A 27,825-nucleotide genomic window follows, 5' to 3' on the forward strand; every position below is an offset into this window, starting at 1 on the left:
TCAAAGGGGCACATGTTATTTCTTATTTTGGGGATGTAGCCTTGTATTTAGGGATTTTACTCGCTTTTATATTATTGATAGACTTGTCGTAACCCATGGGCTCTATTGTTGTTTTTACTATTTTGATCATATATGGTTATGATTCTTATGTTCCTAGCTTTTTTAGCTTCCATGTGGGTCACATAATGGGTTTAGGGTGTTTCAACATAGCATCAAAGCGTAAGTTATCAAAATCTGGCGAGTCCTAAGTTAATAACTTAGGATTTTGTCTTGTGATAATCCAAGATGTTGCCTTGTTGTTATCGTAATACTGCCTTGGAGGGAGTGTTAGCTCCTTTAGGGGATCCTATAGTGACATGCATGCAAACAGCATAGAGACAATTACGCAGCTAGTCCAACAATAAGAGTGGCTCACTGAGGAGGTTCTTCAAGCTTGCATTGCTTCAACGCACATTGAGGCACCCAACATAGCAATTCCTATGGGGAGTGGAGTAGGGATACCACTGAATAGGTTTTAGGTTTTGACTTTGATTTTTACTTTTCAATCTAGAAATCCTATCTCTCTCCAAATTCAGTTGTTATGAAAGGATTTTCAGAATTGAAATGATGACATGAAGTATAATAATGTGAAAGAAAAAAAGATTTGATGAGTATTGGACGACCAGTATGGAAGAGTAGATTTGACTTCCATCTAGAAAGCTTGCCTGTGAACTTGTCCTCCTCAAATTTGTAGGTCGTAAATTTGGATATGGGAATAAGGATAAGATTCCCAATAGCTTAACAGGTGGGCTTGTTTGGTTTCCCAAATTTGATTAGTTGGTCATATTTTTTAGTCTTGATTTTTTATAAATATAAAAAAGATAAAAATATATTTGGCTATAAAACCAAGTTAAGGGTCTCTGAACCAGTTCAAGGATCCTCCCTGAACTAAAATCAAAAGGGCCAACAATCTCAAGATCTGTCTTCTTGGGGATCAAAATAATATTGGTCATGTTCAGGCCAATATCGAGCTCACCCAGAATGAAGGATATTATCGAGGAGCAAATGTTTATTCTCAACCTCGATGCAGAAGGCTTTGAAGAACCTAACATTTAAACCATCAAGCCCGAGTGCTTTGTCAGGGCCGAGGCGGAGGCCATCGTCAAGTGGAGGGAGCATTGTAGAGCTTTGCCGGTTACAAATGCAAGCAGTGAGAGCTTTGAGATCGGAGGAGGGAGAGGTTTACATATTAGAGAAAAGCATATACTCTGTTAAATGGACATTTGATATAAAGATAATATAATTTTTTGAAGGTTTTCCCTTGATGGTTCTTATCCTGCCTCAATTTTAGGCTTAGAGAAGAACCTTCTGGATCAATTTGGAGGCCTAAAATTCCTTCAAAAGCAATGATTTTCCTAGACGTTGTTGGTGCTTACAAGCTAAAGGTGTCTTATTAGCATCAATGAATACAATTGCAAACCAAGATAGATTTGGAATTGAAAACTGGCTAGACCAAACTAGATAATTCTCAGATGATTGTATAATAAAAAGGTATGAATTAAATATAATTTACCATCGTGCATTTTAGATGAACATTATTTTTTTTTCTCCCTTTCTTTGTTTCGTTTCACTATACTTTTCCAATTTTGACTAAATTGTTCCATTAGGTTTGCGTCTAAGGTTAACAGTGTCCTTAAGCTATTTTGTATCAATAAGCCATCCTAAATTTTCTCTTCGAATATATATTTATTTAACAAAAGAAACATCATTAAATTATTTACTCATCTCTGTCAAGGATATTTGATATAATTTAGTTGAGAATGCAAAGATGTGTAATAGTACAAAATAAAATTCTCGAGAGTAAAATAATTCACCCAAAATACAATGGTAAAATATATTCAGTTCAAAAGTATTTATAGACATCAAAGATGGATAGACTGTACTAGAGCTGAACATTGGGCTTGACTAGAGCCCAAAATGGTAATGGGCGACAAGGGCTAGGCCTTTGCTCGTGTGCAGCCTGGCCCTTAAGCCTGCCTATTCCTATGGTTTTTGATATGGTCTGACTATGTGGGTCGAATCAATCGAGTTAGTCTAATTTGCTTCTTGTCTGTAATTATGAATTAAAGCAAATATTTCGCACATAAATTTGATCCGCTAGGATTTTACTCATATAAGTAGGAGTGGTCATGTTTGATAATTATTGTGGAATAAATATTAAGTTTAGCTTAATTTTATTTTGAACATTTGTTATTTTATCATAGTCGTTAGATTATCTTTATCTTCGTAGGAGTAGATATTAACTCTAAATCTCTTCCAAGGTACCAAACCCTAACCACAATTTTTCCTCACGAGCCACCCTACTTTATAGCACTACCACCCTTAGCCGTCGACGACCCTCGCAACATCAGATATTTACTGATATGTCCATATTTGACCTCCCACTGTTTTATTTTTAACTTTTCATCCAAACCTTGTATTCACGTAAAAACTAAAGTCATTAGATCTGTAACTTGCGAGGTTACCATATATAAAAATATCATAATTTTATTACGTCCATATCATTCTAGATTTAGTTTATAATAATGGTATTAGAGCCAATATTTCTTGACCAATGATTAAAATGAGGTCGAAAAAGATGAACAAGTAAGGAGCACCATGGAGGATTAGGAACTCATCTCTATTCTGATGTGAGTTTCTCTACCACCACCACCACCACCACCACCAGTAACTGTCATTGATGAACCACGCATGTGGGTGAAGGCATTGATATAGTCTATTGACTTGTTGAAAGAATCATCAAAGGAGAACTTAAAGGAGATGTAAACCTCCCTCAATAACTCAATCTAGGCCTTTGCAGAGGTGCACTAGTCGCCCACAACCGCATTGCATTGTCAGCACCACCAACCACGGCTGAAACGTTCCCAACGACAAGAATAATCTAAACCGTGAATAAGGGGACGAGCTGGCCTAAACTATCACCACAACCTCTCCTCCAACAGCGGTGGAGACCCTTCCAGCCCTATGAACTATCGCAACCGACGCAACAACGCTAGAGCCACCCATGGTAGTGGATTTGGGGTCATCTTCCCCACCCACAGTGGAAACTAGTGTCTAAAATCCTAGTTTCCACCGACGGCAATCCAAGCCACCTCAATTCCAACCACAGCGTCTAGTCTCTTCCACGGGAACCCTGTACTAAAGCCAGGCCGATAGAAGTTGCAAGAGACAATAGGCAAACTGTCCGCAGTGGTACTCTCCACTATAGTGAACCTAAGCTATGCAACCTCAGGGCTAGTGTTTTGACGATCACTAACAGCCACAGTCGTCTTCCACTGGCCAACTACAATCCTGTGGTGGGCTCCATAATCGTCGACAAGTGTCAAATGACTAGGCACGACGCCCTTCTACACTACAGCCATCAGTAGGTCTCACCTTGTCAGAACGCCACCGACCGTTTGTCCACCACCACAACACCACTACAGTGGAGCTAAACGTACCAGACATAGCCACTAGGACTCGTGGGGATCGCCAAAGGCATGTTGTGGTGGCCCATGCAGCCAGCCCAACCCGTGTCGAAAAATCTTCATCCGTCGCCGCATGTCAGGGTTCCACTGTCACGAAGACCCGTTAGAGGTGATTGATGTTGACCCACAATCGAACCCACCGCTGCCACCCCCCTATGAAACCTTTGGCAAACCCCTAGGCGGAAGTCCAAATTTAGCCCTTGGTTAGGGTTAGGTTATTCGCATGGAGAGAATGAAGTGGATGAATTTCAAGGCAAGCCAAAGTTTCATGAACTGGTTTGACCACCTCATGCAAACTAGTCTAAGACCCATGAGCATGACCCTGAGCCCTAGTACGAGGTTGAGGATGACTATTGGAACAACCAGATGAGCCTCCATCAACTGACTAAGCCAAACCCACATGCAGCCCAAGCATGACATGAGTTAGACCCATGGGCCTATGACCCACATGACCAGCATTGACCACAAGATCACTTGGTCAGTGATGATGGGCCACATTTTGGGATCCAAGCTCGTACCGTCAAGCTTAATTTTCCAAAGTTTTTAGGAGGAGACTAGTTGGATTGGACTTACCTAGCGAAATAATTTTTCATGTACCATGGTACGCCCGACCACTAGAAGATCCAACTCGCATCATTTCACCTAAAGAGCATGGCGATTAGGTGGTACCAATTGGTAGAGCGGACTTGACCATTTGAATCTTAGTAGGATTTCGCTAGTTCAATCTGTGCTTGATTTGGTTCGACCCAGTATGAAGACTTTTATGCTATGTTGACTAAGCTGACTCAGTTAACAATATTTCGAGCTCACAGGGAAGAGTCCGAACGGATCTGCAATCAGGTCACCAACTAGTCGGACTCAGCCCTGAAGACTACCTTCATTGGTGGGTTCAGACTTGACATTTAAGTGGAAGTCAAGGCCTTGAGGCCCACTACTTCGTAAGATGCCTTCTCATTGATTATTTTAACGACTGAGCTGAGCCAAATCTGCAATGAGGAGAGAAGGAAGATGGCTTAAGCTCATAGCCCATTAGAAACTACACCTACCCCAACCTAGCCCGCACAGACGGCTCAGCCCAATTACTAGCAAATCTCACGCCTCTTTGTGCCCAATGACTTGGAGGAGAGCAGAAAGAAAGGCTTGTCCCCCAGCAATCTTGAAGAATAAGAGCTCAATTCGTCCAACTAGCATGACAAGCTGTACTAGTACAAGAACATGAGGACTAATCACCTTGAGGACAAGGTGTTAAAAGCATGGTGGATTGATACGATCTGAACACGTGGGTCAAGTCAGTCGAGTCAAGTCTAGTTGGTTTAATTTGCTTATTGTCTTTAATTTTAAATTAAAGCAGTAATTCATATGTGCATCCAATCCACTAAGACTTTACTCCTATAAATATGAGTGGCCATGAGTTGATTATTATCGTAGAATGAATATTGAGTTTAGCTACTTTCTGTTTGAGCATTTACTTCGTAGGAGTTAGATATTAACCCTAGATCCCTTCTAAGCTACCAAATCGTAGCCACCATTTTTCTCCACGAGCCACCTACCTTGCGGTCGTCCATCACCACCCTTGGTCATCCACCACTCTCCAGCGACCACCTCAATCTGATACTTTTACTAATCTGTCTAGATTTGACCTTCATCTACTATTTTATTTTTAATTTTTCACCTGACCTTAAATTCACGTGAAACAAAGTCATTAGATCCATAAATTGTGAGGCTACCATCTATAAAAAATATTATAATTTTCTTACATTCAAATCATTCTATATCCAATTCATAATAATATCATATTTTATAAAATAGATACCACTACATAAATATATTTCTGTGAAAGCCAACTAAAATAGATTTGTTAAGACCTATTAAGCTCGGCCTTATAAGATATAATATTTTGTAAAATTAATAAGAAAAATACATTGTTTTTATTTTTATTATCATTTACACCCTACCTTATCAATATTTATTTATTCTACTCCTATATTATTGATTTAATCCTCAAAAACACTCAGTTAAACTTAACCTGACAATTACTAATGGGATTGAGAATATTCTATTATTTTTTTAAAAATACGTAAATACCTAAATCACCCTTCGTCCCCAATCCTACTTCTTTACTTAGCCTTTTGGAATTAGGCTTTGCCAGTGTAGAGAAACAATGAGAAGAGCGATCAATGAACCCTTAGCCTTTTGGAGAAGTACTTGGAGAAGTAATATCAACGATTACCACCAGATAAAAATATCACCGGCCAAGATCGTCAATTGTCGTCAGATTTTGACGAGGGCGAGAGGTTTCGGAAGAGTTTTTGATATTTTGGGGGAGAAGATGTTTTCTAAGAGACAGTTCGATTGGGCGAGCAGATCCATACAAATAAGTATGACAAGGCCTAAACTGATTACATTAGGAAGTGCCTTTAACTTCATACATCACCCGCAATTTACAGCATCTCCAAAATGGTTTGACAAAAGTTACCTTCCACCAAGACATAGAACAAGGAGCCCAAAATTTAAAGAAAGAGTACCAAAATTGAATAACTTTATACATGCTCTTAGCAGCAACATAACGTGTCGATCAGCAAATAATACATGTAAGAAGATAGGAGCAGCTACAAATAATTATGACAGAATGTCTCACACCTATACTTGTTTATAAAATAAAACATATGCCTGGTCATGCAAGACTTTGGTTGTACTCACGACCGTGACAGATGAGTCATCGTACCGAAGCCATTGACCACCAGAATACCTAGCATCAGCAGTATAGTGTCCCTTCGAGGGCTCTCTACCGTGGTGAGTGATGGTGGCGACAAGCTCATATCTCCTACTCTGCACAAAAAGAGATGAAAACATCCACAATATGCCAGAAATTGAGGTTCTACAATAGCACATAAAACAAATCCTTTGTATCTACAACTTACTGTCCGGTCAGATTCATTATCCAAAACTGATCCATGAGCGGAGATAAAATTTGGAAAATTACATAGTATTATAAAAGGCTGAACTAGAAGCAAAGAATTTTCAACATTCCTTACAGACTTTGAATTGCAGCGACAAAAAATTAACAAGATATCTGCAGTGAAAATCTCACCTCTGATGATGGAGAGACAAGCAACTCCCGGCCGAGAACCAGTTCAAGAGGGAAGTGAACAGGCTTATGCAGTTTAGTGCTTCCTTTACTGCCATAACTAAACCGCATCAAGTGCAGTATCATTATCTTCGATAGTGTCTGTATCTTGACTGATTTGCTAGCGCTTACCACCCCAGCCTGCAAAATAGATGTGTTTCCATTTATTAGAACCAAACAGAAAGCAACTTACCACGACTCTTTCACCATTTCCATTCCCAGATCATCATTCATTAAGGAAATATGGAAAAAAACAATGCTGAATAGGTATTTTAATGAAAATATGTATGTGGCACAAGCCTCAGGTTGTTCATTAAGAGGAAAATTTTGACGATGTCTAGGAAGGGATTGTCATTTTCTTACACATTTATGCAAGCAACTAAGATAACTACCAATATCCAATGTTATCAATATTCCCATTCTCTGGAATCCTTGTATACATAAAGAACCTCAAGATGGTTGTACCCTGGTTGCATATAAGACGAAAACAATCACCAAGGTAAATATCTTTTTCCGCCAGTTTGCCTCATAGATTATATGACAAGCTCTTCTTTTGATTGATTTTGCCTTCTTCAGGAGGTGATGCTTTACTACGGGATTTTCAAAAGCCTAGGCAGATGGAAGGAAAAAAAGAAAGGAATTCTATGAGCCTTTCTTGTTCACTTAAAATTTTTGAAAAATGCCCTAACCAACCCCACTGTGAGAAGAATTTAAATTATGGACAGCAAAAGAAATGTCTTCATTTCAACTCAAGCTCAAATTGTAGTTCATTCTCTGACAAGTAAAGAATTTAAATTATAGACAGCAAAAGAAATGTCTTCATTTCAACTCAAGCTCAAATTGTAGTTCATTCTCTGATAAGTTCACTGCTAATGCATCACTCATAGTTTCCATTCAGTTAATGCAGGCTCAAATGGGAGAAAAGAATTAAATAAAGAGAACAAAGAGAGTTGATTGATTTCATTGTTTAGGAGATTCAGAATAAGTTATTTGATAAAGTATCTTATCTGGTAAGTAAACTATATTAATTTGTTCAACTTATAATATAATACCTATTTAACCTGATTTCTCTACTGCAGATTAACAAATAACAACAGAAATATTAAAAGAATATCAAATATATTAGCTATGAACCATGGACACAGATACAATACACCGATATGGCAAATCTTGAAAAATAAAGATACAATATGCTTAGCATACGTAGCTCATATTGTATATATTTATGTCTACACATATATCTATTAGTGAACTCGTGGTAATTTTATTTTCTTAGTAGAGGAATTATATATTATTGTTGTGTATAGTAGTTTATATAAGGGAGAACCAATTTATCCATTAACAAGAACTGCCATTCATAATAAGTCATGTATATTTCATAGTATGGTATCAATTAAGATGCAAGATAAGCAAGCGAATTCCTCTCATAAATAAGTGAACACAACCCTTTTCGAAAAAGAAACCTTCTACCAGATCTAATAAGAAATGAAAGATGAAAGTTAATAGTCTCCTCCAATTTGACTCATAAAGATAGTAATCTTGAAAGCATAGTAATCTTGAAAGCATAGTTCTCAATTTCGGCCAATCCCGAGTGGGATCTGCCAAAATGAATCGGGATCGGCCCATAAAGATAGTAAGCTCGAAAGCATAGTTCTCAATTTCGGCCGATCCCGAGTGGGATTTGCCAAAATGGATAGGGATCGGCCCTAGCTGATCCCAATCTATTTTGAACGGGATCGACCGTATCGGCCAATCTCGCCCGAAACTAGCCAAGACGAGTGGGATCCGACCCAGACCCCACCCTTCCACCTGCCTCTCTTTTCTCTCTTTCTTTTTCTCTTCTTTCTCCCTTCTTCCACGAGCGACCAAGTAAATCTCCGATGACCTCAACCTCCAGCAACTTCGAATGAGTTTTTTTTTTAGGTTTTTAATTCCTCTCATTCCCTTTCCCTTTCTCTTCCTACACCGAGTAGATCCGATGACTTCTACTATTACTGCTGCAGTAAAGCAGCATCTCCAGCACCCGTTGCTGAGAGCTTGAGATAGAGAGAGGGAGAAGGAAGAGAGGAGGGGTGAGGGGGTAGAAATAAAGAAAAAATATGAACCTTGTCTATGTGAGTAATTTTTAAGTCTTAAATTTTGAGGAAGAGGGACAGAGAGAGAGAGAGCTCGATATTCATCAAAATTTTAAATTTTAAATAGGATAATACATTTTTTAAGTTTTCAAGCTTCATATGTGAGTATTTTTTATTTTTTATTTTTTTATTTTCCTCTCATTTTTTCTAAATTCTTAGAAATTTTTCTGCATTTTTAAATAATATTTAAAATTTTACACAATTAAAAAATAGTCCGATATGATACAAGCGGCTGATACGGATCGTTTTTCTGGATGACCGATATCGATCCCAATCCGATATTGAGAACCTTGCTCAAAAGTATCCAAGAAGTATATTAGAAGTATCTCATGCAGATACAATGAGAGCATGGAAGTATGTCTTTCTTTGTATGTTAGTATTTGCAAATAAAGCATACATGTTCCTTCATGTATGATGGCAATCTAGTTTCTTCATTAATTTCTACATATTACTAATTGATAGCAAAATTATTTAAATATTCAAATTCTCTTATCATTTGTCATGTGTAATTATTAAGCAGATATTAGAGGCCCACGTGCCCAAAGATTGTTTGATAAGAGGAGGATCGCAATTTCTCTAGCGTGATGGTAAACAAAACCTAATTAGACAACCTAAATAATGTCAGGCTTTTTCACAAAGAAGGTCCAACTACAACTCGTAAGAATTTATTGTCATACAATTCTCACACTTGGCCATTTTTAGGCTGAAAATATTGGTGGACCAGTGAGCAACTTGGTATAATGGACAATAATACAACTACTTGCTCAATATCTCTGGCTACCTAACCAAACATGAATTATTAAAAGGGAAAAAAACGCGAAGTGATATCGCAAGATAATTGACAAGGCAGGAATCAAAAGTCCTTGCCATTTATGTTCTGCAACCTTAAAGTAACCAGCCAAATATATTCCAATATATTAGCTTAAGAAAGATCATTACCAATGTACGTAATACTATAAAGCATGGATATTCGTACCGGTATCTAATATGTATCGTTTACAGCCAAAGGAGTATCCGAATTAAAAAAATTAATTTTAATTTTCCGATACGGCTCCGATACATTTCTTGATCATCCAATCATTTTTCTTTTTTCTTTGTGTGCTAAAAGATGATATAAAACATACACTTTATATGTATATACGATAGTCGAAATCTTCATGATATTTTAAGACTTTGTTTATTTGATAATGAATTAAACATATAACTTGAAATCTATTTAAAGATCCGAATTAGTTGTACACTAATAGTTGAATTAGGTTTCAATGTTTCACTAACATTTTAACTTTCATTTCAGTTTCTATTATAATATTATTCTAAAGTTTTAGGATTATAGATATTAAATATGTAGCTTTCTTTCCTTTTATCTTATCATTTATGGGATAATCATTTTTTACCATATGTTATATGGTTGACAACAAATTAAAAATATATTATTTATTTATTTATCGGAGTATTCATGTCGTATCCATATCCTACTTTTAAGAATTTATTGTACCCCGTATTTGTATCTCTTGTATCCCTTCTCCATATCCATGTTTCGCAGACGTAATATGTTGAACATTTTATATTAAGACCATATCATTCTAAAAATCATGTAATTCAAGGAACTTTCTCTAAAGAGTATATTTCTAATTTATTTCATTGAAATGCCATATTTGAATCTACGTATTCTACAAATGATACTGGAAGTTCAACATTGGTGTAGAATAAAGGAGAATCCTAGAGAAAATTATACTGTCATAATAACAACCAATTTGGACTTTGGAAAATGAATAATTGATGGTTCTCTAGAGGTCCAAAATCTTATTGTTGGAACATTTTATAAATAAATTGGGTTACTTGATAAGCAAGATAATTTTCAAGTTGAATTGAAATATAATGAAATGGAAGTATTGCCAAGGATTTCAAGGAGAGAGAAGAGAGATTGATTAGGTACAAAACTGAGAAAGAGATGCCATCTAATAGATCAGTTATTGAGGGACTTCATATCTTTCTGGGGTTTAACATACCTAAATTACTAGGTGGCCCCACGGGCCCCATCTAAACTTTGGTTCCTTGTACCCAGGTTAGAAGGGTTTTTATTACAGTTAGTTCTTCTTGGGAGGCCCATGAATAGAGGGTTTAGTAAGAATTGGTTCTCCCAGAGTACCCCACGAAAGTAACAATTTAACCTTCCAAGGTCTTGTGTGAGGCCTTGGAACAACTGCAGGCCCGAATTGACCACCTAGGTTGCCTAGCACTTTGGAAACAAACAGGATGGCACAGAACAACTGCCCATGTTTTCAGAGTACTAAGAAACGTCCATGTAACTTCAAACATCAGTGATTGTTTTCGGAGTTGGCCATTTTTTAATAACTTCTTAGCGGGATCAGCCTTGATACCTTCTGCTGACACAATGTATCCAAGGAAGATGAGATTATCAGTCAGAAAAGTATATTTTTTTTAGCTTGATATGTAATTGATTTGTTCTTAAGGTGTGGAGTATTTCTCTCAAGTGATTTAGGTGGTCTTGAGAACAAGTGTTGTAAATCAAGATGTGGTCTAAATATACAACAACAAACTTTCCAATGAGAAGTCAAGAGGATTTGATTCATTATGTGCATTAAGGTACAAGAGGCATTTGACAGGCCAAAGGGCATAACAAGTCATTCATATAATGTTTCCCTAGTCTTGAATGATGTTCTCCATTCATCTCGAGTCTGATTTGATGATATCTGCTTCTGAGATCTATTTTGAAAAAGATTTTTGTGCCATTCAACATATCTCACATGTCATCAGACCTAGGTATAGGAAACTATACTTGATAGTAATCTTATTAATAGCATGACTATCAATACACATTCTCTAAAACCCTGTTTCTTTGGTGTCAATAGAGTGGGTACCACAACTAGACTTAGACTTCCCTAATTTTTACCCATTTGCCAACAAATCAATAACATGTCGCTGTAGTTCTTCATGCTCAAATGCATTCATCCGATAATGAGGCAAATATGGCAAGCTCGCTCCTAGGAAGTTCTTCGCTTGCAAGGGGAAAAACTGTGGGTGATTCTATCATATGTTCTTGGAAAGATATTTTCTCAAGAATCATCAGTTCAGAATTATTTCTTGTTTAAGGATTCAAAATCTGGTAATCAAGGATTCGGTGCAATTCTTTGAGGATGTAAAATGATTATCACATTGTCCTTAGTAAATGTGTAAGTGTTCTTTTCACCATCATGACATCTTTTTGTCATATTACCATAGGCGACCCAATAGGATATGAGACACCTCCATAAAGACGACAACAACACACTAAACTTCATCCTTATATGACTTTCCAACAGAGTCACTGTTCTCGCGAAGTCTTCGCAACGGCTGGGAAACCAGTCTACAAAGCGAAGCTATTGCCACGCTGACCATCAAATACAAGATTGGGCCCCTTCTAAAATCTTTGATGGAATGGCCCAGCCCAATAAAGGAAGGTTAACATACACGATGCCTTCCATTTGCACGAATCACAAACATACCACACACAACCGGACATAGAGCCAAAATTGACTGAGTAGATTGGAACTAAACTTTTGGATCTTAAAGAAATCAACTAGTCACCCGGATCTCACCCCCAACCTTAAAATCATTCTATTTTAGAGATTGTTCACTTTCTCAGATTTTAGTTTAAGCTTGTCCACCATTTCTTGTGACATAAAGTTCTCAGGTCTTTTGTTGTCAATGACAATGGAACATAGTTTCCCATTTGAGGTGCATGTGGTGCAGGAAAGACTACGCCTAAGCCATAAGTCCTCAGATGATGCTTTCAAGTTTAATATGATCTGATGCATGACCAGAAATTGGTCTCCTACATCCCCAACAGCATCTTCTACGAGGATATTAATTTTCTCATCATCCTCATCATCTCTCCTCTCCTTCTCATTCATCTGCATTTTCATCTTGTTAATTTTAAGTTTGCTTGAGGTGTAAATTTTCTCAAATGACAGTCTGAAGATCGGTGCTCAGGCTATCTAAATATAAAACAAATGAAAGATGGGAGAGGCCCTAAAACAACACCTCTTTTTTTAGCATTTGTATCAGAATTTTGTTTACGAGGCAAAGTGGTGTTGGTTCGATTTGATGCTCTCCCAAGAATTTGAATTCTTCACGCAGAACTGGTGGAACTCTTCTCCTATTCAAGTTTGTGCACTCCTAGATTTCTAAGTTTTGCCTCAGCATTGAGGGCTTTGCTATAGGCTGTCTTTAGATGCAATGAGTCACACATGGTCAACTCACCTTGGATTGATTGACAAAGTCCAGCAACATAAGAGTGGTCTTTTGATCCTTATCTTCTTGAAGATTGTTTAATGCAAGAAGAGTATAAAACTCCTCAGCGTATTCCTGGATAGTTCTAGAACTTTGGTGCAGATGAAGTTTTTGAAATAAAGTTTCTTCGTAATCACTAGGAAGAAATTTCCCTCAAAGTTGTCTTTCATCCTAGGCCAAGAGTTTATTTCTTTTTTACCATTCTAACCCTATCTATTTGGACTTCTTTCCACCATATAATGATATTTCAGTTTTAGGCTAACAAATTTTACTCTTTTATCATCTGGAATTTCTTTCCATTCAAAAAATTGGCCAATTTTATCAGCTGAGTCAAAACGTTCATCAGGTAGAAGTTTACACTCAAACTCTCCTGTGTCAATGTTGATGCCATTATCATACCTATGTGTAGATCTAGGATTCCTATCATTGTCTCGTCCATTGTCTCTTATCCTTAGAGTCATCCTCTAGTTTACTATTGTTACTCTCATTTGGATTACCTACCCTTTTCGGTCTGAGCCCTAGGATGGTTTTGTCGTGGTGGTTGTACTTGGATTTCCCCAAATGTCACAGAATTTGATCCACTCCATGCCGTAGTTGTGCCACTTGTTATTGTAGCAAAGTAACATCTTCTCTAACATTATCTATGTTGGAGTTTGTACCACACATTTTCTCACATGATCTTGAACTGTCCTATATACCTACTGAATGATTTCAAGCAATGAAAAAGGTTTTAGGTATATGAATATACATGCTTTCGTTTTGTCGCAGATAGATTCTAAATTTGGAGAAGTCATGAATATCAAAATTGTAGATCTGGAGGTTGGCAACCTTATCCAACTGGTTTGATATTATTTGGATATGTGTAGAATATTCTACGAATATTTTTCCGAAATTGCGCAGAGCTAGATTTAACTAATTAAATAAAATCCTAACCTACTAAGACTATAACTAAAACAAATAACCAAATAAGATAATTAGACTCAATCTATTGAGCCTAATCTCCCTTTGATGTGATCCGATCTGATCCAGTTCGTATCAATTCACCACACTTCCGATCACCTTGTCTTCAAGGTGTCCAAAATGGTTTTCAAACCTTCCAAATGTGTCGAATCGTTCCCACCAACATCCGAGCCGAGTCCAAGAGCGCAAGACTTATGGAGGAGGCCATGGCTCGACCAAGTGTAACACAATGTAGCGCGTTGATTTGTGCTCGACCAGTTAGTCCAAGGCTAAGATTTAACTCACCCACAATCCAATATATGCTCGAGTCTAGTTTCGGCCTCACGTATGGGCTGATATGTTTAGGCTTTAGCATATTGTTTATGGGCTAAGGAGATTGTCCTTTAGATCGATAAGAAACTTAGATGTAGGATCGATGACTGTTATACAATTTTATTGGAAACAAGTACTACCGCACGCAACCTATGTCTACAAGAAGCAAGCCCAAGGATAGAATTTGCTTTGATTACTAAATAAGGCTAATTACATTTTAGCCCTCTCAACTATCACTTTGTATCACTTTCACCCCCTCAAGAAAAATAGTGGAAACATAGACCCCTAATTAAGCACCCTCTAATAGAAATTCTGTTAGAAAAAAATATGAAAAAATTGGCTGGCTAATTAGATAGACAAAAATGCACTAACTTTTTTCTCCTCTTAATACTCTCCTAATATAAATAGATTGTGAAGTAATTATAGAAGATCGATTTAGAGATTAATATTTGAAGAAGTTGCTATAGAGACCACTAAAGGAGAAGATGGAAGGATATAAAAGAAAAGCAAGGGTTTTTTTGTCCATTTATTTAGTTAAATCTTTAAGATTATTTGCATCAAATTTTTAATAAAATATTGACGGAGGTGATTTATACATTAGATTATTCAGGGGTGTATGTGTCCATTTCTTTTAAAGGGGACAATAGTTGAGAGGGTCAAAATATAAGTAACCCTACCAATTAAATGCAACCCAATTTTGTCAAATATTAGAGAACATGTGGTCAAATATAGGCCACATAATATAGATAATAAAAACAGTAAATGATCATAAGATTTTCTATTAAGAATAAGCAAGATTAGATTCAGTTCAGCTCAAACTTAACAACTAGAAAGTGTGAAATTCATAACAAAAGATATGGTCAAAGGGAACAATAGATCAATTACTAGACTTTAGTTGATCGAAGTGGGCAAAAGATAGGTTGGGTCTCACCCAATATGATGGAAAGTGTGTAACCTTAAGCCTTACCTCTGACTTCACCTCGGGCACCAATATTCCTCATTATAGTGCTGGAAATCTCCCAAGACAACAACAAATACATGGAACGGAAGCAGAATAATAAGGTAGATTAACAAGAACCCCACAAGAGTTATAAGAGGATTTTGTAGAGAGGAGGGTAAAGGGTGGAAACTCATAAAGGATTGTAGGAGGGAGTCGAGTAGATGAGAGGTACATGGGGTTGCATGGGGTTGCATGGGGTTGCGTGGGGCTGCATGATCCTTTTAAAGATGATCCTCCACTAGGGCTGCATGGGGTTTATCAAAAGAAAGGGGAGGCCAAAGGTCTGTTTTTGAGAGGTTCGAAAGTTGAGAAATTAAGGAATTAGGTTGGGAGGTTCAAAGGTTTTTTTGGGAAGTTCAAAGAGAGGAGTTAAAGAAGAAAAGTCCAAAAGTTGAGAAAAGACCAGAGTTTTCTAGAGGATTCCCAAATAGTTTAGGCAGCCCACTAACCTAACTTAACCTAGCCCAAATTGACTACCTAATCTATTAACCAATCCAATGGCCAAACAAAATGGTGCGGTCATTCTCATGCATATTAGGCGAATATTATGATTGTTCAAATAAAACAAGTAACTAATCTAATTAGAAGTTGATGTCACATCATCAATATCTCTAGGGCCGTCATGTCAGCTTAAATCAGTCAGTAAATGCTTGTTTGCGAGAAGATCATTGAAGCAGTGTACTAGAAAGAACTTCAAATGCAGATGAAGAGAGAAACTAGTTTAAGACAATGTATAGACAACTAAACCTAGTGTTCATAAACCTTTACACCATCAGTGCTTGAATTTAGATCTAAGAGGAAGAAACATGAGAATAAAGTTCCTAAGTTATGTAAACTTTCACACAGTTTGTGTCTCTAGATCTTAAGAGAAACCAATTGCAGTCAAATATCTAATTATAACTCGAAACTGTGCAAAAGCAATCTGCTTTATAAATGATGTTCCAGTAATCAAGAATGTCGCCATTACATCATTTAAGAGAAGTGAATTCACATTACAACCAATTTCCAGAAATAGCAGATAATTGATCAAGTTAACTAATAATAGATCAAGATTTGAAACTAGTATTTATTTATGGCTCATTAAGATGAATGTAAATCAAAATCAAATGATACCTTCCCAGCTGATGTTTTGTATCCTTCAAGAGTTTCTGGGGCAGAGAATATATGGAGTGCATCTTCAATAGTTTGGACAGTTTCAGGCAAGATGTCAAGATGTAGCAAAAGGAAAGGCTGAACTGTGGCCGAAGCCTTGTTACCTGCACCAAAAAGCATTTCAGTGATTGAGATATTTGTTGTCAGGAACTTCTCTCACAAAATGTTTTGCATAAAAATATGCCTTTTATTATATCCTACTTATCTGACTTCTACCACATCAATAGACATAAGACTTCTAGATAAAAAGATATTTCCCCTTCCCTCAGACTCTACAGTTCCAGAGAGCTCTAAAGGTTACTAATTTGTGTTGTAAGCTGGCGAATGAACTTGTGTGGTGAAGATCTCTTCTTAACAACTATCTTGTAAGTTACAAGGCAGATCCATATATTGCCAAAATTTGACTAGGCTAGGAAATAAATTTGCTGAATCTCTTTATGAACCTTCTTAATTATAAAGGCAGTTTTATCATCACTGAGATATTCAATGTGTACTATTAGATGATGGTGGTAATAGAAATATCTATCATGAACCATTCATGGATATTGACACCATCATAAGTTATGAGGTAGTCTGAGGATAAATAGATATAAAGTTAGGAAGTATCATTTTTTTTTCAAGATAGTGTTGTTGTGAAGCAGAACCAACTGAATCATAAAAATGTATCATCATGGTCAAAAAGGACAGGAGCATGAATTTTGAGAATCACATGTTAAAACAATTGACCTTAACTAAGCAAGTTCCTCTCAGAGGAAGAAAATTCAAGTGTTGACATGTTCAGAAATATTAGGGAAATCAATTATTCATGGTGCATCTTTTAGTTAAGTAACCAAAGTTTGTCATAGTATATTCATGGTCCAAACTTCAAAGCATCGGCCCATTCATATAACTAATATAACTCATGATTCAAAGTATTGCTCAATATTGAAATGCATCGGTATTGGCCCTTACCGATCTAAAACTGAGGTCAAGACCACTTTTTCCTTGGTTTTGATTCAGTATGGACTGTATTGATCTAGTATCGAATACATTGTCCTGATATGCATCGTAAAACAAAATTTAATAATGAATTTATACAGATTATACATGAATCGCATCATAAGTTTCATCTAACATGAATATAACTTGAGACATCAATTGTTGGTCTTTTGAAGTCTCCAGCGCCATATGTTATGTTTCTTTCCTATTTTCTCTCTTTTCCCTTTTCTTGTTGCTCTTTTCTTCCTTCATTCCATATGCTACCTTTATTACAAAGGCAGTTGTTAGCCTGAACTGCAGGAGGCTTCCTACCACCTCCATTGTAGAGGTAATGATGGTGATGAGCACAAGAATTTATTTAATCTATCCAAATTCAATATTGCTCTTAGTATTGTCACTCTTTGTATTATGTTGTTACTATCCTGCGTGAGTAATCTTAAATTTTTTTTCTACTGACCCCACAACTTTTAAAAAAATTCTATGTTTTATATCATTTTGTTGAATTAAAGTAATTAAAATATAGTCTAAAATTGAATGATCGATACAGTAGCCAAAATGATCGATATAGCCAATACATTGTTTTCCCCAACAACAGTACCAATACTGATACTTAGAACATTGCTAATATTCTATCTGTGAAGTTGAGGCATGGGAAATAGAGGCTATAATTCTAGGCATACAAGCCCAAGTATGGTAGCCAGGTTGCTCTAAAACTTTATTTACCATCAAAGAGTTAAGATATTCCATAGCTAGACCATATAGTGTTAAATTAACACAAAGATACGGTTGTCTGAGAAAGTGGCGGAAGCTCAACCCGAGGTGCAATAATCAGAGAAAACAAGAGCGCTTAACGAGAGCGCTTAATATGACAGAAGTCATAAAGGATAAACTTCAAGGTAGCATTTGATTGATATATATAAGCCTTAAATGTGAATAAGTGGCACATTTTGATAATGAAAGGGGTTTGATAACTTTATCACAATTCACAACCCCTCACCTGATATAGAAAAACATGCATAATTTAAAGTTGTGCACATTGACCACATTTAAGAACATTTCCATAGAGTGATATTAAGGTGTTATTTACAATGAAGGAAGAGTTAATTTACAAATAAGAGAGGCTTATGCACAAACCAAACACCCCTTGCAAGAACAAGGGATCATTTAACTGGATCAAAAGTACCAACTAATAAATTCATTATCATAATAACTGCAGTAAATAAGGCAATTATGATTCATAATTGCATTAAATACCAAATCAACTGGACACGAGATTTGAACTAACAACTAAATAGTCAATTGAAGTTATCAGAAATCAATTTGATAAAAGTGCTCATTACACAAAATAAATGGTCTTGGAACTAGGGTTACAAACGAGCCTGAGGGAGCCAGCTTCTATATAGGCTCGACTCAAAATTAATTTCAAGATTAAATTTTGTTTAGGCTCAGCTCAGCCCTATTCAAACTGAGCCCAAGCCTAGCCATAGCTGAGTTCAAATAAGCTTCAAGCCCAAGCTTTAAACAAGCCAGTTTTCAAGAGAAGTGATCATTTTCTCTGCCTGGCGCACAACCTAATGGCCCATGTCCAGGATTGGCAGCATGCTGTGGTTCTAGAAGTTAGTCACAAGAAACAAATTAATGGTACTGAGAGAGGTTCAACATGTAAAGGTGGAGTCGGAATTCAAAGACTAATAGAGATGGGTGCTTTGTATTTATGAGGGTGGGTCCCACAAACTGCCTAGAGAATAACACAAAAATTGCTGAAAAATAAAAACTGGTTTTGTCTCTATCTCTAAACTAGAGCAAATAAACCTACCTTTAGCTTTCACAACACTTCTTAGTTGGCCTCCAAAAATTTCACTAAGCTCAGAAGGCAGAAAACTCTGAGTTCTGGTGACTGCAGACTTATTCTTTGGCCCAACAGTTTCCCATCCATCATCTTCGGAAGATGATATAAGAGGTAACTTCCCTTTTGGTAAATCTGACAAATTGCCATTAAGCTTCAACAACTCATCGTGCATTCGATCCATGACGAAACTTAAAAATTCCTGGGCATCCTCTTGTCTGCAAAAAAGCCTATGTCAGAGTGTAGCTACAAGAGTCCAAGACAACAAATACTCCATATTAGCTAGCAATTGCAATGTATTATGGAAGCCAGCATTCAAACTTTTGGATGCAGTGGATCAGTTTTCATCAACTGCCCCCAGAATTAAACTCAACATATTCAGACCCCGTGAACAAACAAAAGGAAAGAAAATAAAAGGAAAAAACTTAATCTGAAGGTTTGTCCCCTCAAGTCCTTTACTACAGCCAATTTCGGAAAGTAAGATCATTTTGCAAAGCCAACCAGTCCATGAAAATCATAGTCAAGGTTAAAAAATATCAAAAACTTTATATCTAAGTCTCTGATAATTTAAGGATTCCACAGCAAGTTCTGCAATAACTTATATAGGTATTCCCCTCATCTAAAACAATTTGGTAATCTCACTGAGCATTAGCAAAGTTTTCCACATATCAACGAGAGACCTCACAACATCAAATCACAAATTTCCTCAACCTTCTCAACAATTCTGAGAAAGCATTTGTTTAAAGTATCCATTTTATTAAATTCATCCTTCCAAAGTCTAACTATATATTTGCAGTGTCTCATCAGAATGATAATCAAATAACCAAGATATTACATAGTAGTAAGGTCCAAAGACAAAGGAGTACAGTGGCACGTCAAGTTTGCCACTAGCTGCATTGCATCTGTAAACATCAAAGAGGAAACTTCTCAAGAAAAAAATTATTTTAGAATTTCACTTAACCCTATAGAATCCGTTGGTTGTATCCATAACTATTAAACCTACAAATTCACTAATTAAAAATAGACTGTCATTTCAGCAGACAGAATGGCAATGTTGAGGTATCAAACCTCTTGTACATGAATCATGACAAAATAATGCTGGGTAGTGTAATTGAATAGCAGACACCTTGGCCGTGCAGATATCCCAGAAGGCAAGTCTGGAGTAAAGTTTCTCAAGACAAGATCAAACATGACAGGATTCAAAGATTTTCCAGACTCAAGAACTCCCTTCTCCTTATTCTTTGAGCTTGAGTCTTCAGGCACATCAAAATTGGAGACAAATTCAACAAATGCACTCAGTGTTGGATAGCCAATCTAATCAGAAACAAGTGGTCAGAACAATAATCATGAAGAGGGAAGTAGTTGAAATATGCTAAATGACTAGTACCTTTGGAATAGTCCGTTTCCTCAGATTTTGCAAAAGGTGGACAAAAGGCGAGCATGAAAGTAATGCCTGCAGTGTAGCATTTAGGAAGCATATATTTCCTGTATTTATTAAGCCATGTGGAAGTATGCTCCTTGTAGAAGGTGCTTTATCATTTGATGTCATTGGCATGTCAACTGTAGGAGGTGCGTTCTCAATTGATATCTTTGGCATGTCAACTGTAGGAGGTGCTTTGTCATTTGATGTCTTTGGCATGTCAACTGTAGGAGGTGCAACAGATGGTGAATCAACAGCCACATTCCTGTTTTTTGTACTTTGGACCACACGACTGTGCACCTTTGAGCTCCGTGCCAATTCTGTGCTGCCATTTTTGCTCTCAGATATGTGATGAACTATATCTGCTTTGTCTTGTTTAGGCTCAGGAATATAACCATTAGGGGAGAAGCAACTGTTTGAGCTTCCATTACTCCAACCATTTTGTAAATCATCACTTGTTTTTTCTTTTTCATCTTTGCATTTATTTTCCTTCTTAACAATTTTAGCTTGGGTATTTTTTGGTCTTAAAGATGAATCAGTGTGCTTGGTGTCTGAACTGGAGCCTTTATGTAAACTTAGAGATCTGAAGTCCAATGACCCAAACTGCAACCCTGCATATTCCAGAGGGTGGGCAGCAGTTTTACTAGACTTCATTTGAAATAACCTAGTCTCATCTTCATTGGAGGACCCAAATAAAAAGACCTGCAAGTACAGTCAAGAAGATCAAGAGCACAAATGAGCATGTGAGAACTTGAAATCTGACAGTGATATGCTTTTCTGAAGACAGCACACAGCTGACAAATGTACAAATGTATAGGATGCATAGGATGCAAGTCATATTATTAGAATGACATGGCAACAAAAGCTGAACTGCAATAACAATGATGTAAACAATATCAGATTTAAGTATGAAGATCATATCAATAATTGCATTAAATAATGAATTGCCAAAGCGTATTTAGTGGCGCATTCAAAGCTGACTACCATAGGAAGCGAGACAAGCACAAAAGCTATTTGCTATGAACATCCACCAGTTAGGCGCAACAGTTTTTATATGCCATGGAGCATCCACTTTGTTAAGACACGTAATAGACTAATAGTCCATCGATGTCATTCAGCATTTGTATAGTCAATACAGTTAATTGTGTATCCAAAAGCTTTAGCTGTCTTAAAATTATGGTTGTTCCTACCATGAATACCAAGAGTTCAAATATCTCATTATATGATCTATTTCCTGATCTTGGCATGGCAATATAAAAAGCAATGCTTCCAGAAAGTCATCGAAAATATAGCCACGAATATAATTCTATTCACCAAAGTAACTAAAGGAAAGTATAATGCAGATTTGGCAAACCTCTCACATTAACTCAATGAGGCTAGTGAGGGGATTGTATTATGTATATATAGAATACAATAATGAATGAGATCCTATAAACATGGTCTGTTCTACAATTAAGGAAGACCAAAGAGAAATGTTAGCTTTGGTCTATTTCTATAATCAACGGATACCAAAGAGGATGGTTATTTGTGCACAGGAGGGATTGGTTTGAATTCAGTGATTTATAATAATTCGGAAGTTGTCATCTCAGGTTGGTTCAATATTGGCAAGCGAATGGTATCCGGCCGAACCATGAGCTTGGACATGAGATAAGCAAAATGAATAGAAGACAACCCTTTTGTGAAGATATTTGCAATTTGATCGACTGTAGAAATGAACCGCACTTGAAGTTGATTGCGGCTGACACATTCATGAACAAAATAGTAATCAATCTCGATGTGCTTAGTGCAAGCATGAAAGATGGGATTGGCCGCGAAGTAAACTGTCAATAGATTGTCACACCATAGAAAAGGTGGCGAAAGAGGAAGCATACATAATTCCTTTAGTAGACTTTGGATTCACATGTGTTCAAAAGTGGCATTGGGAAGGCCTTTGTAGGTGGCAATTTGCCTTCACTTGAGTGAGTACCCAACCCTTCGCTCGAGCATTCACCATCTCCATCGCTCGAGTGCACTAATGGTAGATTACTTCCCTCTTCTACAACAAGAAGTACACAAGTACGAGGGTTTATCGAAAGAGGCACAGGTGCATCCACGGGAGGGAGTGGCACCGATGGAGCTCAATGATTGGAGCTTATAGTCGGCAGCATAATACCTACCATAGAGGGGGAAAATTTGGTGATATAAGGGTTAGACTTAGATCTCTAGGGCAGAAAGGATGAAGAAGTTGTAGTTTTGAGAGGAAAGTGTTGTTTATCAAAGAAGACATGGCATGATATGTAGATACAGCTAATGACTAGATCAATGCAGCAATAGCCAGAGTAACCAGATGGATAGCTGAGGAAGACACAAGGAGTAGAACGTGGTTCTAATTTGTGCTTGGTGTAGGGCCAAAGATAAGGGAAACAAAGGGAGCCGAAGACATGAAGGGAGGTATAGTTTGGTGGTTCATGAAGAAGAAATTCCCAAGGAGACATCCATTGTAGTGCTTTGGCCGGTAGATGGTTAATGAGATAAACTGCTGTCTCAAAAGCAAAGTTCCAATACATCATGAGAACACCAAATTGGACGAGAAGAGAAAAACTAGTTTCCACTATATGGCGATGTTTTCTTTCCTCTGAACCACTTTCCTGGGATGTATGTGGACAAGAAATGCAATGTCCAATGCCGTGATTTAAAACAATGGATTGAAAAAGTTTGGACACAAATTCGCTAGCACTATTTGTTTGAAGAAACTTGACTTTAGCATTCAGTGTGTTCTAAGTTTGTGCAAGGAAAGTAAAAAAATATATCACATATATCGGAATGTAATTTAAGAGGATAAAACCAAGAAGACTTTGAATAATCATCTAAAAAGATGGATATAGTAACAAAAATCATTCTTAGATGCAATAGGCTATGGTCCCCAAGGCCTTGTTTGATTTAAAGCTAAGCTCTAAACTTAATTAGTTTGTCTCATTTCTTAGTCTTGATTTTTTTTAAGAATGAACTTGAGTAGATATAAAAAAGATAAAAAGATATTTCATTACTAAACTAAGTTAGGGATCTATGAACAATTCAGCAGAGGACCTTGGACTCAAAGCAAACAAGGCCCAAAGGTTTTGAGGAAATGAAACTTGAAATATTAAAAGGAAGTTGATGACATTTGCTCATGGCACAAGGAGCACAGAGGTCATCTTTATTCTTATAAGCAGAAATAAAGTACTCAGCAAGAATACAACAGTGTCCATGGTAGCATGACCAATATGACTATGCCATGTTGAGAGCGTTGGGGCATGAGATGATGATGCTAAAAACGCAGGTGGAGATATGGTAGAAGCAGTGGGCGATAGACAGCAAAGTCTAACCCGAAGTTCTCTGAGAAGAGTAGTTCCAAAAGGCGATCCTTTTCAAGACAAAAGAAAGGTGAAATTCAAATTTAAGAATTATTATCTTGAGTAAAATGAGCCACCAAGAGAAGGTTTGCAGAGAAAGAGGGAACATGTAGAATATTGAGAAGATGAAAGTTACCCATATGAGAAATAACCAAACCTGACCCTTCACCAATTTTGAGTTGTTTTGATCCCTCGTAGTTGGACCAGAGGGACATATTAGCAAGATCTGATGTCACATAATGTGTTACTCTAACCAAACCTAACCCTTCACCAATTTTGAGTTGTCCTGATTCCTCGTAGTTGGACCGAAGGGACATATTGCTCCAAAGTCTAGATGCCAAATGGTTGTTCACCATGGCATTGGGTGTTGGAATAAAAGTGGGATATGCTTGAGGTTGTTGTTGCATGTTTGAGTTCATCTTGGGCTAGTAGGATTAATTGAAATGATTGTAGCAGGTGAGTATTGAATGACCAATGTAGTTGCAGACTTGGCATTGAACACCTCGATTGTTTTTGCTACCATGTGGTTTGTTGTTGAAGTGTGTCAATGAAGACGAGATCTACTACCCATTATGGTTCCCATTGGTGAACTTAGAACATGAGAAGGGATAATTAACAACAAAATTGTTCTTAGATGAATCGCAATAGAAGCGATGTGCAAGATTGGCCAATGGAGAGGCAGCAACAGTAATGGCTTCAATGGTGGTAACTTGATCCAAGAGAATAGAAACCTCTTGTGTGAGTAGTATACCATGGAGAGACTTAAGAGAATGAGAAATACTAGTGGCATTAAGAGCAATACAGAATTGAGAATATTCTGGATCAAGGCCAATGTTACGAACCAGATTTGGAACGATCTGGATGTAAAAAAATTATAATATTTTAATGGGAGAAAACCTCGAAAGCCACGGATCTAATGGCTTTGTTTTCACGTGATTCTGAGGTTGAGGTGAAAAAATAAAATTAAAACATTGGAATAAAGTCAGAATTGGACAGATTTGTATTATCCAACGTTGCGATGGTTGTCAGGAGGGTGGCGACAGCCAAGGGTGATGGTGGGCGACCGTAAAGTAAGGTGATTCATGGAGCTAATCGTGGCTATGAGTCAGAAGTAGAATTACGGTTCTAAGTTAGATTTACTCTTACGAAAATAAATGACTACGATTAATTTACTTCTACTCCTAAAATATCTTACTCTTACCCCTAAGATAAAATCAAGACTAAAATAATTTCTAAATACTTGATAATTGGATGATTAAACAAATCAATCCAATCCCTTTATATATAGAGATCGAGTACAATGAGTAATACTAAAATTAACTCTAAAGGTTTACATGAATCAAACTAGAATTGTCTAATTGGCTTACATGATTTAATTGAACTTGCCTTAGTGGTTTACATAACTTAATTGAACTTGTCTTAGTGGTTTACTTGACTTAATTGGACTTGTCTTAGTAGCTTACACGACTTAACTAGAATTGCCTTAAGGGTTTACATAACATAACTAGACTTATCTTAAAAGGTTATATAAGAAATAAATAAGAATCAATTAAAAAATAAATAAACACGATCCATCAAGCCCAATGTCCTCGTGATGCGATTCGATCTGACCCAGTTCGTATCGGCTAAGAAGAAGTCAAGATAATACTTTATCATCAAAAAATTGGTCGACCAATAGCAACAAGGTTGTCTACGATCATCTTGGCTTGATTGAGGTAGTCCCCATGGAAAGGGAGCCTTTCTGTAGCTAGTGTAGTTGAGTCTAAGGTTGCATTACACAAGCTTGGTTTTGTTGAGAGTAGTGACGCTCAAGAGTGTCCCAAGCATTAATGAGAGTTGTCTATGCCGATGAGTTGAGGGATGGTGGAGTCATCAACATAGCTAAGGATCCAACCAAGAGCGAGCTAGTTTGAAGAAGCCATAAGTCATATGCAAGGTTAGTCTCCATTGTGGTAGCATCATCTTTTTCGGAGATGATTGTTGCTGGTGGACAAATAGAGGTGCCCCCACATAGTTGAGCATTTGGTAGGCTCGTAGGAAAGGTTTGAATCTTGTCTTCCATAGCAGAAATTTGATATTATCCAACCGAATGCCTATTGTTGGTAGGGAGGAGGGAATAACGGAAGAGGATGTAGAGGTAGCAAAAGCCATTAGGATTGAGTCGTTTTGTCTTGCTCCGATCAGAAAGGAGAGTATAATGCAGATTTGGTAAAGCTCTCACGTTAACTCAGTGAGGCTAGTGAGAGGATTGTATTATGTATATAAAAAAATACAATAATGAATGAGATCCTATAAACATGGTATGTTCTGCAATTACGGAAGACCAAAGAGGAATGTTAGATGTGGTGTGTTTCTAAAATTAAGGGAGACCAAAGAGGAAGATTATCTGTGCATAGGAGGGAATTAGTTTGAATTCGGTGATTCAAAATAATTTGAAAGTTCTATTCTCAGGTTGGTTCAATAGTAATTCAAAATAGTTTTTCTGTATTTTACAAGATACCCTTGATTTTTCAACAGTATCTCAGTTCCTCTGCTACTTTACAAGCGCTTCCTGCAGTTTAAGCAGAAAATTCGTGTGTTATTGGTTTCTAAACTTCATAATGTTATTATACTGAACAATGTTCTCACAGATATACAAAATCTGAGAGCACATAACTCACTCTATGGTATGTAAATGCTGCAATCATCAAAAAGATAGCCAGGAATATCATTCTCTTCACCAAAGTAACTTTCAAATGAGCAGCCTTTACACTCCTTTTTCTGAATTTTACAAGATCACCTTGATTTTTCAACAGTACCTCAGTTCCTCTCTGCAATTACTTTACTAATGCTTCCTGCAGTACCTCAACCTTTTACTTTCTCTCTTCTTTCTCTTCTTTATCGAGTCTAAGAACTAATTTTTCTACTATCCTCCATTCATTCCTACTTCTTCGCAACTACAATTTGGTCTCATCTATGAAGCACATATATAGATACAAAATATGGATGTGATATGGACATGGAATATGGCAAATCCTAAACTAGATAAAAATATATATTTATAATATAAGACAATCTATACATGTATAATTGCAAGAAGTAAGAGATAACATATCACTTAGGATAAAAAATACATAACATTGCATTCAACATATCTATTATCTACATAAGTAATTAGTAGCATAAAAATTTCATAACTAAGTATCAAATAGTACATCAACATTCAACAAATAGCTTTTAAAAATTTTAACTACATTTCCACGATTCTATCTAAGTAACTGACAGATTAACATTTCCACAATCTAATAAATCTCCACAATCTAACACAATATAAAAAAAATCTAACAAAGCAACAGTAAAACAGAGAGATTTATGGGAAAAGGGAAAACTGGAAACGAGAGAGATGAGAGAGAGAGATAGATGACAACCACGTATATTCAGAGAGGAGAGGGAAAAGGAAAAAGATAAAGAAACCAGGGTTTAGGGTTTAGATAGATGAAAGGGAGGGAGGGAAGGAGGGAAGGAGGGAGAGAGAGATGAGATGGAGGAGGGAAAGAACAGAGAGAGGGAGAGAAGCTTACCTGCACGAGAGAGAGAGAGAGAGTAGATGGAGGAGAACGCTCTTGTCGCACGAAAATTCCGTCGAACACCGTCGAACCAATCCGTCGAAGCCCGCCGAGAGAGGAAGAAGGCAGCTAGGGCACGCGCAGGAAGAAAGAGGAATTGAGTCGATGCCCTGTTACATC

At 37.0% G+C, this 27,825-nt stretch overlaps 1 protein-coding gene across 1 annotated transcript; it reads right to left on the minus strand.

Annotated features, from left to right (window-relative positions):
• Window positions 1-5,905: 5,905 nt before the first annotated feature.
• LOC140790932 (ubiquitin carboxyl-terminal hydrolase 24) lies at window positions 5,906-27,825 on the minus strand. Its single transcript, XM_073141248.1, has 7 exons — window positions 27,661-27,825; window positions 20,697-21,431; window positions 20,436-20,623; window positions 19,280-19,527; window positions 16,447-16,589; window positions 6,598-6,774; window positions 5,906-6,335 (listed from the first exon to the last, which is right to left on the minus strand). Exons 2-7 carry the CDS (start codon window positions 21,381-21,383, stop codon window positions 6,147-6,149), a joined length of 1,632 nt encoding a protein of 543 aa, XP_072997349.1. The 5' UTR covers window positions 21,384-21,431; window positions 27,661-27,825; the 3' UTR covers window positions 5,906-6,146.

The sequence above is a fragment of the Typha latifolia genome, chromosome 6 (assembly GCF_019914945.1).
Source record: "Typha latifolia isolate L0001 chromosome 6, TyphaL0001v2, whole genome shotgun sequence".
NCBI lineage: Eukaryota > Viridiplantae > Streptophyta > Magnoliopsida > Poales > Typhaceae > Typha > Typha latifolia.

Coding starts and splice junctions, on each gene's coding strand:
- LOC140790932 (XM_073141248.1), bottom strand. CDS start 21,383: ATGAAGTCTAGTAAAACTGCTGCCCACCCTCTGGAATATGCAGGGTTG. Junction 20,624..20,696: donor GGAAACGGACTATTCCAAAG/GTACTAGTCATT, acceptor GTTTCTGATTAG/ATTGGCTATCCAACACTGAG. Junction 16,590..19,279: donor AAGTGTTGTGAAAGCTAAAG/GTAGGTTTATTT, acceptor TTTTTGGTGCAG/GTAACAAGGCTTCGGCCACA.